Below are 14,869 nucleotides of genomic sequence, written 5' to 3'. Positions count from 1 at the left end.
TTAATTATAGTGGAGAAACAGGATTTTTTAATAATAATTTTTTTCCTGTAGCACCTTTCACACATTAAGATGCAGGCTCATAGTGCTTTACATAGATTGTGAAGATGCATCAATACAGTCATAAAAATACCCGACAAAATTAAAAATCTTAAGTCAAACATTATATAGAATAAAATGTAATCAAATACACCAAATTATATAAATATAATCAACATCAACAGGCATAAGTAGGCCAAATTTAAAAAGTAGGTTCTTAAGAAGTGTTTTGAAGTGTACCTCAGTACTAGTTTGGCGCATCTCAGTCAGTAGAATATTCCAGATTCCAGCAAAACGCCATACCATCAGTTCTTAGGAACACTAAGCAAACCAGCATTTGTGGTTCTAAGATTATGATAGGGATGTGAGGGGATATACACTCCAAAATATACAGAGGAGCTAGGTTATTCAGAGCTTTATATACAATTAAAATTGATCCTAAAGGACAGAGGCAGCCAGTGTAATGATGCTAAAACCAGTGAATTGCGCTCAGATTTTTTTATTGGTTAAGATTCTTGCTGCTGCATTTTTGAACAAGCTGCAGCCGATTTATATCTTCCTTAGGCAGTCCTGAAAAGAGTGCATTACTGTAGTCCAATGGCTAAAAACAAAAGTGTTTATTAGTTTTTCTGCATCTTCTGCTATCAAAAACCAACATTTCTGGTTTGTTTTGGCATCCTTTTACAATAATGGAGACTAGAGGTCACCAAAATAAAGCAAGCAAATTAACAGTTAGAGCAGAAAGTAATGGCAGTGAAGACTGACAAACCCCCAAGATGATTTCCATCCCAACATATAAAGCTGGGGGTTCCCAACCTTTTTTTTAATGCCATGGACCAATACCATTAGGCAAGGGGTCCATGGTCTCCAGGTCGGGAACTCCTGAGATGAAGGGCGTTGGCAAGGAAATTACAGATGTCCCAATGATCAGTCAAAGTTCTCTCAATTGAGAAACAGTGCACTTAGCTTGGAAAATTGCACCTCTAGCTTCACGGTCTAAGATGAGAGGAGAAAGCAATGGAATTACAGACCAATTTGCTTGTTGGGAAATTACTAACAGTTATAATTAAGGATAGAAGCTATGGACAGGTACTCTGTGGCTAATAGGATGCAGCAATACAATGAGTTGGGTTCCAATTATTACCATAATTTTGAACTTAGGTAGTGGGATAAAATGCATATCACCTTCCTGCTAGCCTCCTTCCCCTTCCCCACCTTTTTATTCTGGATCTTCCCCCTTCTTTTCCAGCCCTGAAGAAAGGTCTCGGCCTGAAACGTCAACGGTTCATTCATTTCTGTAGATGCTGCCTGACCTGCTGAGTTCCTCCGGCATTTTATGTGTGTTGTCATAGAAATTGCAGTTTGAGAATATGCCCACTTTGAAGGGAATGATGCATTGATTTATCAGAGTACAACTTGGGTTTGAAATTGAGATCTGAATTAGAAAAAAAATTTACACAAACGAAGGTGGGCGTCACTGGAATTTGGAATATGAAGAGTGTTTGTAACTTAAGGTAGGTGGATCTGGTGGAGAAATTATTTGGGAATCTAGGACTGCAGGTCCTAATGACTAGATCCAGGCCTTTCATAACATAAGGTGAAAAACCTTTCCACTTACAAAGTACAATACATTTGGAATTCCTTTACAAAAGACTATTAATATTGAGTCAGTGATTAAGTTTAAATGGTCACAAAATGAGGCAAGGGTGCACATGAAATTAGCCAGGATATTAAAAACTGGACTCCCAAGTATTTAAATAAAACAATTTAGAAGGCAGAGGAAAAATGATAATGGGTAGGGTGATAGAGAAATAAGACAAGAGTGTCATGAAAGGAGAAAATTTATGAATGACAGAAAAACTTACCATGATGGAATCGATGCAAAGTTTTTCAATTGCACAGGCATCTTTGGCCTGAATAAACAAGAAAGAATTAAATCACATTCAGAAATTATACCTCAAATATAGTCAAGCTTCACAATATTAATAAGTGTTTTGTTGTAATTTAGACCTCATAGTCAACCATGTAATTTCATCCCAAATATAAAATGATCATTGCATTTCATATTGTTTCAGGACAACAAATGACCCAAAGACAAAATTCTGGACTGATCTAAAAGGACAGAAACACAAAATTAATTTTCCCAAAAGTGCGTTGCTACCCAGTGGGGAATGAATTCAGATTGATGATAGCTGGTGCTGAAAAACGACTGTGCTAACTGCTACACCCAGAGGACAATGAGGAATTTAAGTCATAGCAGTCCTGGGTATATAGACAGCTTTTCAGGTCACTTGGCGGTAAAACGCTTTACAGTACAGGTGACCCAGGTTCAATTCCCGAAGCTGCCTGTCAGGAGTTTGTACGTTCTCCCTATGGGTTTCCACCGGGTGCTCCGGTTTCCTCCGACAGTCTCAAGTCGTACCAGTTGATAGGTTAATTGGTCATTATAAATTGTCCCGTGATTGGGCTGGGGTTAAATCGGTGGGTTGCTGGGCAGTGTGGCTCAAGGGGCCTACAGGGCCCGTAATCAGACAGACAGATCATATTATGTATGTGCTGGGAGGAGAGAGTCCTGGTGAATCAGCTCAGGTCGGGTGATTTGCCGCAACTCATGGTAAATGACTGTCATCTAGGCCCTTGGAACACTCTCACTGTGTCCCTTCAACTGCAACGTTAAGATGAGAACAAGATTAAAACAATGGCAGTGCAAAAGCATTTCACCCTTCTGCAATCCTGCACTTTCTCCACCACAGTCAAAATGAACACAACTCCTCCTTCCCCATACTGGGGTCCGGGCACTACTCTTTGAGATCAAGGAGCGAGAAGTTTAAGATCTCTCTAGATGAGTTACCCACAGAATTCATGACCGTTAGTCTTTGCCCTTTTCTGATCTCAAAGCCTCCAGCAACAATATCAAGCAGGCAGATGTGACACAAGGAAGTGAACTGGTGTTCAACATCATCAGTTTAAAGAGAATATTTCAAACGAACACAAAGAAAACGTGAAAGCATTAATCATCATGTTGAACTTACGCATGAGGGCAGATATATTTCACATAGGGAAGTCGGATAGAAGACAGCGACTCAGCCCATGCATATCTGAGAACAAATTTCAAACTCGTCAGTCCAATCATCTAACATTTACAAAATATCTTCTAATCCACCTATGGTCTTTTATTGGCTCTCCTCCATTATGTCCTGTTTAAATTTAGAGAAAATAAGACGTCGGACATTTGATACATCCTTTAAATTTGTGCAAATCTGGTGACCTTTTATCCAATATTTTCACTTAATCTGATTTATTACTCTTTCAATCTTTTTTTCGAAGTTTTAGATTTGATCCGAAAGTCTTGCTTTTTTTTTTTGGTTGCATCCTCAAAATGGACTGCCCAGTCCCTTTTTTTTTGTTTTTTTTATATATATAGTGTAGTGATTTTTTTCTCTCTCTTTATTTAAAGCTCAATGTTTTTTCTTTTCTCTTCATAACTGATAAGAAGAGAATTGCTATTTTTATTTTTTTAATTATATATTTATACTAGTTTAACAATATGATTTTGACAATGTTTATCTTAATCTCGGTTTATATTGTTACTGATATATATATTTGAGATAATTCTCCTCTTGACCGTACTTATGCTCCTTTTAAATCAATAAAAAGATTAATAAAGGAAGATAAAATATCAAATTTTAATCCAGCAGATCCTTTGTGTCTCTAATTTTAATCAGTAATACAGAATGAAAAACTTCAGCTGATATGCTGAAAAATTATTTTGGTGGTTGTATTTTGCCCTTCCCCCTCAGATGACATTAGTGATCCAGAATGAAGATTTTGAAATTATTATTACTAATGATTCTCTTTAAATACAGTCCACTTAATTAAACAAATTTAAATTCCAGAACTGCTACAGCGGGATTTGAATTCTCATCTCAGTTTCGTTATTCCAGGCTCTTAGATATTAGTCCAGTAATTTAACTCTTTCACACATGCAAAAATTGTAATGGAAAACAAGGGGAAAATATTGAAATCAAAGGTCAAGTTCATTTTCATACGCACAAGTGTAATGAAAAACCTATTTGCCTGTAGCATCGTAGGCACAAAGCATCATATAGGCAACATTCACAAGAAAAACAAAAGTGATACAAAAGTTTTACAAGAAAACACAATTAGAACAAAAAAAAGTCCACTTTAGTGCCAAGTGGTCAAAGTGCACAAAGTTTTGCTGAACTGTCGCGACTAGGGTTATGTTTTTAATTCAGGACACCTGATCCACAAATCTCCAAGTACCACAGCGTCTCTAAACTAGCTTGGAATTGGATAAAATTGAACAGGATAGGAAAATGAATGGCCTGTTTACTTCATTATGCTTTTAAATACACGGAAGCATTTTAAAATACAAAACACCTTCAGTCATTCAGCTTTTTTCACTGTTCATTTTGTCTACGTGAACGTGGAGAGGACGACTCCTATAGTGCAGGAGCCTAGGACCAGGGGGCACAGCCTCAGAATAGAAGGACATCCCTGTAGAATAATGATGAGGAGGAGTTTCTTCAGCAACACACACAATGCTGGAGGAACTGAGCAGGTCAGGCAGAATCTATGGAAATTTCTTTGGCCAGAAGGCAGTGAATCTGTGGCAGTTACTGCCACAGGCTGATGAGGAGGCCAAGTCATTTGATATACTTAAAATAGAGGTTCGTGATTAGTAGGGGCATAAAAGGTTACGGGGAGAAGGGGAGAAGGGGAGAGTGGCGTTGAGAGGGATAATAAATCAGCCATGAAGGAATGGCAGAATAGACTCGATGGGCTGAATGGCCCAGTTCCACTCCTATATATTGTGGTCTATATTCCTTTCTTCTTTCTTGATGCTGCCGCTGTCTGAGGTTTCTCTACAGTTTAGACGTTAAATCTCAGACTAATTGCTGTGGTGCCAAGCCCTGCACGGGATTCAAATATGACTTCTCAGAGGCAATGGACAGTGGTTGAAGCACAAAGGGGAATGGGAGCTAAACATCCACTAGTGGTTCCATGGTTCTCATTCAGAAATGCCAGACCTATGCAAGTTAAAACTACGTTAGGTGAGTATGGCTGAACTTAGTACTGTAAGACATTTTAGCTTGCGAAGGCGCAGGTAAGATGGTTTAAAAGAGTCAAAGAGTCTCATCGGGCTGACCACAACAAATATCAGCGTATACATTTCTTTCTGATTGGAAAGCTCAAGGAAGAAAGTGGGAAGTGTATATGTTCAGCGAGTAGGATGACCAAAGTTAGAAATGGTTGGAAATGACAGTTCTAGTCATCACTGAACGACCAACAATGTGATGCTACTGCCAGTATCGTTTTTCATTACACCTGTGCATACATGTACTTGTGCATATTCCAATAAAACTCAACCCTGAAGTCTAAATATCCGTCTTGTGTAACAAACGATCTAATTTTACCTCCACAGAAATGCAACTGGCCTCAGCTCAGTATCTTTCATTGACAGAATCAATGCTTATATACTGTAATTATACTATTAAAGCAATGCTATATTATAACTGACAACAATGCTTCTTACAAATAAGTGATGAATACATCGGACAACTGTAATGTGGATTAAATAAAGGAGTTAATTCCCGAGCCCCAGCCGAAGCATCGTGTTGTGTCCTTGAGCAAGGCACTTAATCACACATTGCTCTGCGATGACACTGGTGCCAAGCTGTATGGGTTCTAATGCCCTTCCCTTGGACAACATTGGTGTCATGGAGAGGGGAGACTTGCAGCATGGGCAACTGCTTACAACCTTGCCCAGGCCTGCGCCCTGGAGAGTGAAGATTTTCCAGGCACAGATCCATGGTCTCGCAAGACTAACAGATGCCTTTACTTTACTGTTAATGGGAGCAGCTCCCCCATTATCGTGACCATGTAGATTATTCACATGTAAATCATATTAGCTAGTGCCACCTATTTACCTCCTGGGGATTCACAGATCAACAAGAATCCCAACCTGCTTAATGCCCAACTCAGGAAGATAACTGATAATAATCACAGTATTTTTCTTTTTCCTAATAACAAAAATTAACATGCAGGTGGAGTATTTCAGCTGGAATAAAGTTACTGAAGACCAGAACATGAATCTGGACCTGAAGGTATTCACAGCCCAATTAGCTGTTCAATAACGTAGACGAGTCAAAAAAACCCATCAGATTGAGGAATACCGTTAGTCAATTTATCCAGGGAAGAAAATGAAGCGCACATTTTGCCTCCAAGATAATATTTATTAATATTCCTACAGATGGATCTGGGAAATGAACTTTATGGAAAATAGGTAATAAAAATACATCACACAGCAACATAGTGTATACCGCTATTAGGTAAACCTCAGAATGTAAGTGGCAAATGCCTTTCATCATAAGAAAAAAACATTTAGCATATATTTAATGTTTTACATCACTACAGTTAGAAGTTTCACTTAAACTCACCCACTGTCTCCAAGTCCATGCAAGAAAATAACCTATGCAACACAATTGAAACAAGCATGAATATATACGGTACCATATAGCAAAGACAGGAAATATGATCCAATAAAACAATGTCAAACACAATATGATAGTAGCAATGGTATTTCAAGTTAACTACGGAGGAAATTAATGCCATATTCCCCTTTTAGATCCCCACCAACCCTCCCACCTCTCACCTTAAGGACCTGTCCTCATATCATGGGAAACAGATTTTTATTATCCACTTTATCTATCACCCTCATAATTATATATACTTTTATCAGTTCTTCTCCTGGCCTCTTCAGCTTCAGAGAAAACAAACCAAAAGACAGCGCTGGAGAACATATTGCTTACCACTGCCGTCTCCCGTTCTGTCCCAGACACTGTCGCGGCTTCGTCGAGCAGCGGCAAAGACATGTTGTTACCACACATACATCAACTGTGATACCTTCAGAGACAGAAGCAGGAATAACCTGTTATGGTTCCCAGCTGGCACTTAAAAGAACGAGAATGTTATTTTGAAAAAATGTAAACCCAGAGGCTCAGGGCCAGAGACACACAAATGTATGAGGAACATTTCAAAAATGTTTGTTTCAGGTAAATGCTGTGCATTCCAAAGAGAAATTTATTCTCCATATGAAACAATGCGATTATATACCTGCAACTTCAAACTGAAAAAACTCTGCATCCAGTAGGTCTTTACTACCATCATACAGTGTGCTGGCATAATATACTGAAGAAAATACTAGACATAGGAGAAAATCTATAGCAAATTGGCCCTCAAAATATTAGCATATTATCACAACCGAGGTTTAATTTGTGTTTAAATAACAAACATTACCATCAGACTCATTTATTCTGTGATATTTTATGTGCAATCTTATTACAAACTTATTGAAACTCCACCTAGTTAGACAGCAAAGGGAAATTCAAGGTTTTCTAAAACTGATGTCCCTAAATAGGGTGAATATGAAAATTTCCTTTAGCAGAAAGAACAATAACTAGGTGCTGTATATTGAGAGAAATTGCTAGAAGGATTAGAAAGGAAAATGGGGAATTCATTTCAACCAAAGGATGTTAGAGGTTTGGAATCTACAGCCTCAGAAGGCAATGAGACCACAAATCTTCTTCCCAGTTAGAGTGTAACTGGGACGAACAAATAGCTGGGATATGCTATTGGTCTGAATGGATTTTTTTTGGCTGGCATAATGATCTTACTCTATGTTGTGTACTTGTAGGGTTCTATGAAAATCCAAAACACATTGGACAATGTCCTAATGCAAGACAAGTCTATAACTCTAATTGTTGAGGAAGAGGTAAAGAAAATGTTTGAGTCTGGTCAACAGTCATATTATTATTTATTTTCCTCAACTGCATCAAAGAAGCCAAACATCTAATGTTTAGGACCCTACCTACTAGTCACTGATATCCACTAACCATATGTTAACTGGAATCAGAATCGGGTTTAATAATAATCAGGCTTATGTTGTGAATTTTGTTGTTTTCCCGGCAGCAATATATTGCAATACAAAATGATAAAAATGATGATATATATATGCCGAAGACTTTTGCACAGTACTGTTGTAATTGCATGTAATATACTGTTATGCTGCCACTTAAAAGAAACTAATTTCATGACATATGTGAGTGGTGATAAACCTGATTCTGATATGGATCCCTACTGTGGACTGAGAGTGGGAAGGGGACAGGGAGAGGGGAATTATGGTTGGGAAAAGGAGAAGGGAGAGGAAATACGAGACAGACATTCTGTAATGATAATAAACCAATCATTCAGAATCAATTAATTGTCCTTGCCTGGTGCCTCAGGGCTGGGTCTGTGGCTCTCCTTCTCTGCCCTCTGCCCCACACCCCTGGCACTCCCCTGCCACCTGGCCCACACCCCTGGCACTCCTCTGCCCCTTGCCCCACACCCCTGGCACTCCTCCTCTGCCACCTGCCTCACACCCCTGGCACTCCTCTGCCACCTGGCCCTCACCCCTGGCACTCCTCTGTCCCCTGTCCCACACCCCTGGCACTCATTCTCTGCCACCTGTCCCACACCCCTGGCACTCCTCCTCTGCCACCTGCCTCACACCCTTGGCACTCCTCTGCCACCTGGCCCTCACCCCTGGCACTCCTCTGTCCCCTGTCCCACACCCCTGGCACTCCCTTGCCACCTGCCTCACACCCTTGGCACTCCTCTGCCACCTGCCTCACACCCCTGGCACTCCTCTGCCCCCTGCCTCACACCCCGGCACTCCTCCTCTGCCACCTGCCTCACACCCCTGGCACTCCTCTGCCACCTGGCCCTCACCCCTGGCACTCCTCTGTCCCCTGTCCCACACCCCTGGCACTCATTCTCTGCCACCTGTCCCACACCCCTCCCGCGGTGCTCCACCCTCACCACTCCCAACATCCTTTGACCTCGCCAGATTTACAAACTCGCTCTCCGTCCCATGTTGACAAATACAGTCTGAGGCATCCGAGCTATTTTTATGTGCCTAAGACTTTTGCACAGTACTGCATATAAATTACATTAGTACAAAAAGCAAGGGGAAAACACTGAGGTGGTGTTCGTTGTCCATTCAGAAATCTGATGACGGTCTGGTGACGGGGGGTGGGGGGAAGAAGCTGTTCCTGAAACAGTGCGTGTGCGTCCTCAGGCTGACGGTCAGATGCAACGTGCAATGACAATCTGACAGATGTGCAGGGTTTCAACCGCGCTCTGCTATAAATATTTCGGAATACAGCAGTACTTAAGCTTTGGGAGATGGTCAGATTGACACTATCGCTACTTAATTTTACACACATTCATGTTCGGTAGCAAGAAATTTTAAAACGTATTAGACAATGTCACCTTATTATAAATAGTGCCGTTTGAATGTGTAGTGGATGACATTAGCCACGTTGTACAAGGAGGTCTCACTGAGCCATAACTGGGGCATTTACTGGGTATCAATGCCGACCGCGGGTGTGGGGGGTGGGGGGAGAGGACTGTCATCGAGCGCCAGTAGGGAGAGGGATGGAGGGGCAACAGGGAAGGATAGGGTGGAGGTGGCGGTGAGAGGGATGGGGGGAAAGGGCGATAGAGGGGATAGAGGCTTGTCCTGGGGAAGAGGCAGGATGGAGGGGCAACAGGGAAGGATAGGGTGGAGGTGGCGGTGAGAGGGATGGGGGAAAGGGCGATAGAGGGGGAAGACGCAGGATGGGGATGGGGGTGGGGGTCATGGGGATGTGGCGGAGAGGCCTGAGACGACGGGGGTGGATGATGAAGAAGAGAGAGCCGGAGGCCGGGAGCTTCCATTGTACAACCTGCCCGGTCTCCTCGCCGCGCTGGACCAAAAGATGCCGAGGGCGCAACGATTTACTCCCGGAGACCGGTCGCCACTTACCCATCCACCGGCAGAACACTGACCCGCTCCCCCCGACCGCCGACCACCCGACGCCCACCTGCCGCCTTCACTGGCCGGTAACGCAGAGCAGCCGCATCCCGGTCTCCGGAGTTGACGTCACTGGATCCCAGTGACTCTATCTTTCCATTCGCTGAATCTCTGACCTGGGAATCTAGTCATTACTGTCTCCCCCCAGAATGGGTCCATGTACTTCCAGAATGCACGGGAGATTCCAACAGTCACCATCCAGATATAGTTGAAAGTTTAATGACATCAATGCAATATTATACATCTAGGTCCCAATTGCCGCCCCGATCCCGCAACCCTGTCAGTTACAGCAGGTGATTCTTTTGTCTCCTCAGTCGTTTCTCCAGTTATTTGGGTAAGAAGGCTCGAGAATTTCAAAAGTCACTGAGCAAATATCCAGCTGCAGGTGCAGCAGAGGTGTGAGAACCAGTCAGTTGTGTTAACAACAGGAGAAAATCTGTATTTCTGTGATATCATTCCGGAAAAACATTGTATCGTTTCTCAATGCATGCATTACTAAATGACAATAAGAGAGGACTGCGTGTCCTCATAATCTAAAAAATCTGCAGATGCTGGAAATCCAAGGCAACACACACACACACACACACACACACACACGCAAAATGCTGGAGGAACTCAGCAGGTCAGGCAGCATCCGTGGAAATGCATAAACAGTCGACATTTCAGGTCGAGATCCTTCTTCAGGACTGAAGATCTAATTATTATTTATTTCATCCAGCGAAGTCAAATCAATAAATGACTCCAATTAATGATCGATATGAACTGATCCACATATCTCCTCAAATATGTATCAGTTCATATGCTGATCGGTGGCCACACATTTCAATTGTACTTCCCATTCCCATTCCAACATGTCAGTCCATGGCCTCCTCTACTGCCGCGATGAGGCCACACTCAGGTTGGAGGAGCAACACCTCATATTCCATTTGGGTAGCCTCCAACTTGATTGCATGAACTTTGATTTCTTGAACTTCCATCATGACCTTCCCCAGCCTCAACCATTCCCTCTCTCACCTTCTCTTCTTACCTGCCCAGCACCTCCCTCTGGTGCTCCTCCCCCTTCCCTTTCTTCCATGGCCTTCTATCCTCTCCTGTCAGATTCCCCCCTTTCTCTCTTTCACCAATCCACTTCCCAGCTCTTTACTTCACTCCCTCCCCCTCTCCTGGTTTCACCTATCACCTCCCACCTTGTACTTCTTCCTCCCCTCCCTCCGACCTTCTGACTTCTCTTTCTTTCCAGCCCTGATTAAGGATCTCAGTCTGATATGTCGACTGTTCACTCTTTTCCATAGAGGCCGCCTGCCCTGCTGAGTTCCTGCTACATTTTGTGTGTGGTGCTTTGGATTTCCAGTGTCTGCAGACTTTCTCGTGTTTGTGCCACATACTGTGTACTCTCATTATTTTTGTGTGTTTATTGTGGGTGAATATTATGTCTAAATGTAGTTATTTTTACACCTTAGTAAAATTAAGACATGTAGTTCCAGGTATTTTAAGGATTCAGTGATTTGAAGAGATAGGCATGATCAAAACTGGTCATCTTGTGATGTTACTTACTTGAGAAAATTAAATTGGTAGGAAGGGAGCCACTCAGCGTGTGAATGACTAGGTCAGATCAACTATTATTCTGAGTTAAGAAAACCACAGGTGGAATTTGCAAGGGAGATTGAATATTTTAAAGGGGACTTAAGCTGCCACAATTCTAAAGATATAAACACGAGGAATTCTGCAGATGCTGGAAATTCAAGCAACACACATCAAAGTTGCTGGTGAACGCAGCAGGCCAGGCAGCATCTCTAGGAAGAGGTACAGTCGATGTTTCGGGCCGAGACCCTTCGTCAGGTCTGTCCTGACAAAGGGTCTCAGCCTGAAACGTCGACTGTACTTCTTCCTAGAGATGCTGCCTGGCCTGCTGCATTCACCAGCAACTTTGACAATTCTAAAGATTGTCAGTTAACAAAAAATACATTTTTTGTATTCTATAGTCTAATTTACTAAAAAAAATTATTAAGTTTACAGTGATATTATTTGATAAAACATCCCTACTTCAAAATTCTTGGAATTTTCTGTTCCATTTTAAAACAATTCTTTACATTCAAGCAATCCTTATTTTCTTTGCTCCTGCTGATGATCAAATACTGTTCAACTTTATCTCATAACATTGAGTCCTAGATTTGATTCACTGAGTCTCAGATATTTTTGCATACTTATAGAAAACTCATCAGGTCAGGCAGCTCTGGTGGAGAGAGAAACAGAGTTAACATTTCAGATCAAAGCCCTTTTAAGATGAAATAGTATTCTATTTTTATTTTAGATTTCCTGCAACTGTAGCTAGTGGATCTTTATGCTTTTTAAAGTCTTGACTTCACTGATTGATTTTACTCTCCAATGGTGCGTAGTCACATTCTGATAAATAATTCAGCAGCACGTTGTGAAATTTGCTGACTTTATGGCAGCAGTACAATGCAATACATGATAATATATATAAAACTGTAAATTACAGTATGCATATACTTTATATGTATCTTAAATAGTTAAATTAAATAAATAGTGCAAAAACAGAAATAAAAAGTAGCAAGGTAGTGTTAATCAATGTCCATTCAGAAGTCTGATGGCAGAGGGGAAGAAGCTGTTCCAGAATTGCGGAGTGTCTGCCTTCAGGCTCCTGTACCTCCTACCTGGTGGTAACAATGAGAAGAGGGAATGTCCTGGGTGATGGGGGTCCTTAATGATGGACGCCACCTTTTTGAGGTACCACTACTACGGCGGCTAATACCCATGATGGAGCTGACCAATTTTACAACTCTCTGCAGCTTACTCGATCCCATGCAGTAGCCCCCAGATGGTAGTGCAGCCAGTTAGAATGCTCTCCAGGATACTGCTGTAGAAATTTTCCAGTGTTTTAGGTGGCACACCAGCTCTCCTCAAACTCCTACTGAAATATAGTATTTCATTAAAACACAGTAGATTAGGGAACAGAAAAGAGATTGCAGCAGGGGGCTGCTGATACTCTGACAAGAAGGAAATGCTCGTGGTATCCCCAGGAGTTGGTATAAAAGAACACCACCTTTAATGATACATAATCTCAACCTTGTTGTTTAGAACTTCACTGGATGCAACCCACCACTGAGAACATCTACCATAAACGCTGCCTGGGCAGAGGGAAAAGCATTATCGGGGATGCATCTCACCCTAACTATGGACTTTTTACTCTCCTCCCATCCGGTAGGCGCTACAGGAGCCTCCACTCCCGCACCAACAGGCACAGGAAGAGTTTCTTCCCTGAGGCTGTGACCCTGCTGAACCTCTCATCACAGCGCTAAGCAGTATTGCATCCGTATTGTACTGTCTCAGTATTTTTATATTGGTGTGCTGTAGCACTTTTTTTATTCACAGCTATTTTGTAAGTAACACTATTCTTTGCATTTCTGGTCAGATGCTAAATGCATTTCATTGGCTTTGTATCTGTACTTGGCACAATGACAATAAAATTGAATCTAATCTAATCTAATCTAAAACACTCAAAGATTATAAACAATGTGGCAGATAATAAACTTCATAAAATGACAAATGAAATAGGAGGCAGGGGTATGGAGGGCGATGGTCCCGGTGAAGGTTGATGAGAGTGGGCAGTTTAAATGGTTTGGCATGGACTAGACGGCCCAAAGGGCCGGTTTCTGTGCTGCACTTTTGCATGACTCTGACGTGGCAAGTAAAATTTCATGCAATATGAAATGATAGGCAGCGGTGTGATGAATCAGAAGATGCCGACTTCTACAAAGAAGGGATCCGTATGCTCCACGACCGCTGGACTAAGTGGGTAAATGAAGGAGGGGACTATGTTGAAAAATAAACGTGCTAGGTTTTCTAAAATTGACTCCTTCTACCTTAGGCCACAAACTTATCTATCACCCCTCGTATATGGTGACATATATGCATGTTGAAAATAAATTTAATTTGAACTTTGAAAATGCAACTTGAATTTGAGAACTGGCTTTGCAATAGCAGAGGAAGAATCTAAAAGCCTGAGGAGACTGGATTAAAACACTGATTGTTTCCTGGACGCACAAGAGAAGAGGGTGGAAACGTAGATCTGGAGACTAGAAACAAAAACTTAGCATGAAGAGAAAATTATGGAAGAACTGTATTTTACTCTATAGATGATAAATAACTGTTTCTCATGACAATGGGTTTCTTTAAAAGGGTATCTTATTTCCCTCCACACAACCTGTTTTCTCACCTTCTAAGTGGAGCTGTTTATGAATTCTGTCAGTTATGCAGCAATCCTTATACAATGTATTTCTTGCAGAATGAATACTTAGCCTGTGAGAAAAAAATTACAGGGATGTTGCTGAGACTTGAGCACCTGAGTTATAGGGAAAGGTTGAATAGGTTAGGCCTTTATTCCCTGGTGTGAAGGAGAATGAGGGAAGTTCAAAGGACCATTTATTATCGAAGTATACAACCTGAAATTGTCTTCTCCGGGTGGCCATGAAACCAAGAAAGGAAAGAAAGGCAGCACAATTATCACCCCCCCCCCCACCAAATCTCCCCTCCCCACACAATAATAGAACAGGCATATCAACCCCCAAATCCCTCATCCCACACACAAAAAACAGAATCAGCACATTGACCCCAAATTTCCCTCTCCACACACACACAAAATAACAAAGAAAGATCAGGCAAAAAACCCCCCACAGAATATAAAGAAACTATATGGGAAAAAGTCTGTAGTCCACGTCCACGTCCACATTCAGAACACAGAAATCCTGGGTAACACTCTCTGGGGCCCAGTGGCAGGCCTTTCCCTCTCCACAGCAGAGCGATCAAAAGACAGGCAGCCAGTGCTCAACCTCCGCACTTGCCTTGCTGCTTCAATCTCCCTTATCGCTTTAATCGGGGGACAATAGTAGAAGC

At 41.8% G+C, this 14,869-nt stretch overlaps 1 protein-coding gene across 1 annotated transcript in view; it reads right to left on the bottom strand.

Moving 5' to 3' along the window:
• Window positions 1–10,024, bottom strand: part of lypla2 (lysophospholipase 2) — an 18,723-nt gene extending 8,699 nt beyond the window's left edge. Inside the window, exons 1-5 of the mRNA XM_063033558.1 lie at window positions 9,908–10,024; window positions 6,870–6,963; window positions 6,498–6,529; window positions 3,069–3,134; window positions 1,902–1,949 (exon numbers count right to left, since the gene is read on the bottom strand). Coding sequence (XP_062889628.1) covers window positions 1,902–1,949; window positions 3,069–3,134; window positions 6,498–6,529; window positions 6,870–6,947 — 224 coding nt within the window. The 5' untranslated portion in view covers window positions 6,948–6,963; window positions 9,908–10,024. The remainder of the gene's footprint in view (window positions 1–1,901; window positions 1,950–3,068; window positions 3,135–6,497; window positions 6,530–6,869; window positions 6,964–9,907) is intronic.
• Between the last annotated feature and the right edge of the window lie 4,845 nt (window positions 10,025–14,869).

This window comes from Mobula hypostoma, chromosome 26 (assembly GCF_963921235.1).
Source record: "Mobula hypostoma chromosome 26, sMobHyp1.1, whole genome shotgun sequence".
Taxonomy (NCBI): domain Eukaryota; kingdom Metazoa; phylum Chordata; class Chondrichthyes; order Myliobatiformes; family Myliobatidae; genus Mobula; species Mobula hypostoma.
The sequence above is the reverse complement of the archived record's forward strand: the minus strand, read 5'-3'. Positions and strand labels throughout refer to the sequence as shown.